The sequence below is a fragment of the Oryzias melastigma genome, unplaced genomic scaffold (assembly GCF_002922805.2).
Source record: "Oryzias melastigma strain HK-1 unplaced genomic scaffold, ASM292280v2 sc07755, whole genome shotgun sequence".
NCBI classification, from domain to species: domain Eukaryota; kingdom Metazoa; phylum Chordata; class Actinopteri; order Beloniformes; family Adrianichthyidae; genus Oryzias; species Oryzias melastigma.
In genome coordinates, this window is record NW_023424317.1 from 1 (window position 1) to 1,135 (window position 1,135).

The 1,135-nt window shown below is 43.0% G+C and overlaps 1 protein-coding gene across 1 annotated transcript; it reads right to left on the bottom strand.

The window, feature by feature from the left end:
- Positions 1 to 262: 262 nt before the first annotated feature.
- LOC112138167 (malate dehydrogenase, cytoplasmic-like) lies at positions 263 to 1,129 on the bottom strand. Its single transcript, XM_024260741.2, has 2 exons — positions 1,046 to 1,129; positions 263 to 469 (listed from the first exon to the last, which is right to left on the bottom strand). Exons 1-2 carry the CDS (start codon positions 1,107 to 1,109, stop codon positions 288 to 290), a joined length of 246 nt encoding a protein of 81 aa, XP_024116509.1. The 5' UTR covers positions 1,110 to 1,129; the 3' UTR covers positions 263 to 287.
- Between the last annotated feature and the right edge of the window lie 6 nt (positions 1,130 to 1,135).

The window sequence follows — 1,135 nt, forward strand, 5'->3', positions numbered from 1 at the left end:
GTAAGAAATTTTTAACTGCAAATAAAAACAGATTTTTGGTAACTTTGTTGTCAGTTTAGGTGCAGTTGAGAAAAAATGTAAGTAACTTTAATTGTACCACAAAAAAATGAAAACCGCTGGACTGTGGAGAGCTCTTCTGAAAGTTGAAAACCTGCTGCTTGTGTGGATGCAACATAAGCAACTTCACTTCCTGTTTCTATCTCTTAGAATGAAAGGGCCGAGGAAGCGGTTCCTGACTGCACCGACAGTCACATGATTTCCTACAGAAAAACTGATGGTTGGAGGTTTCACACCTTCACAGTCTTCTTGGCGTACTTGTCCAGAGCTTGTCCCTGCGTCTTAAAGATGGCCACATTGGCTTTCAGGAGGTCCTTCCTCTCCATTCCCTCCTTCCTGGGCATGGAGCCCACCAAGATGGCAGCATCGATGTCCTTGAAGCCCACCTCCACCTTGTCAGTGGGGATGACCTCTGTGAGCAGAAGTTGGAAACTTTGAGTCCATCTTCACGATAAACTCCTGCCACCTCAGCAGATGCTGACGATAAAGATGAACTGTTTGTTAGAACTAAGCTGCTGCTATCAGACTGGACTTCAGTCAGAGTTCAGCTCTGCTCCTGCTCTCATCTGATTGGCTGTTGTGGTGTCAGAACCAGCAGCCAATCAGGAGCTTCATTTCAGAGACTCCTTCCTCCTGCAAGCAGCAGCAGAGGATGAGGAGGGAGGATGAAAGAGAAACAACCTAAAACAGCTTTAATGTAAAGCTTTTTTGTTTCAGGAAAAGATCCTGATTTGTTTTATTTTATTCGCATTGGGTAGAAAAAAACCGAAAAAAATCTGTACATCCGTACATGCTAAATAATGTGTTAAAAAGAAAAAAAGTGGGAAAAGTATTTTCTGATGTTGCTTTGTAATGACAGGTAGTTTAAAAGCTACGTGTCATTGTTTTTAAAACAGTGTCTAAAAACTAAAACGTGTAAAAAGTCAATTTATTTTAGGATAAACTTTTTAAAAAGAAGCCAAACATTCAGTTTCAGAGAAGGACTCACCCCTCAGCAGAGGGAGGGCGCAGTCCTGTAGCTCCATGACGACTCCGTCCAGCACCGGCAGCATGGGGGGGATGTCCAGCAGGATCAAGA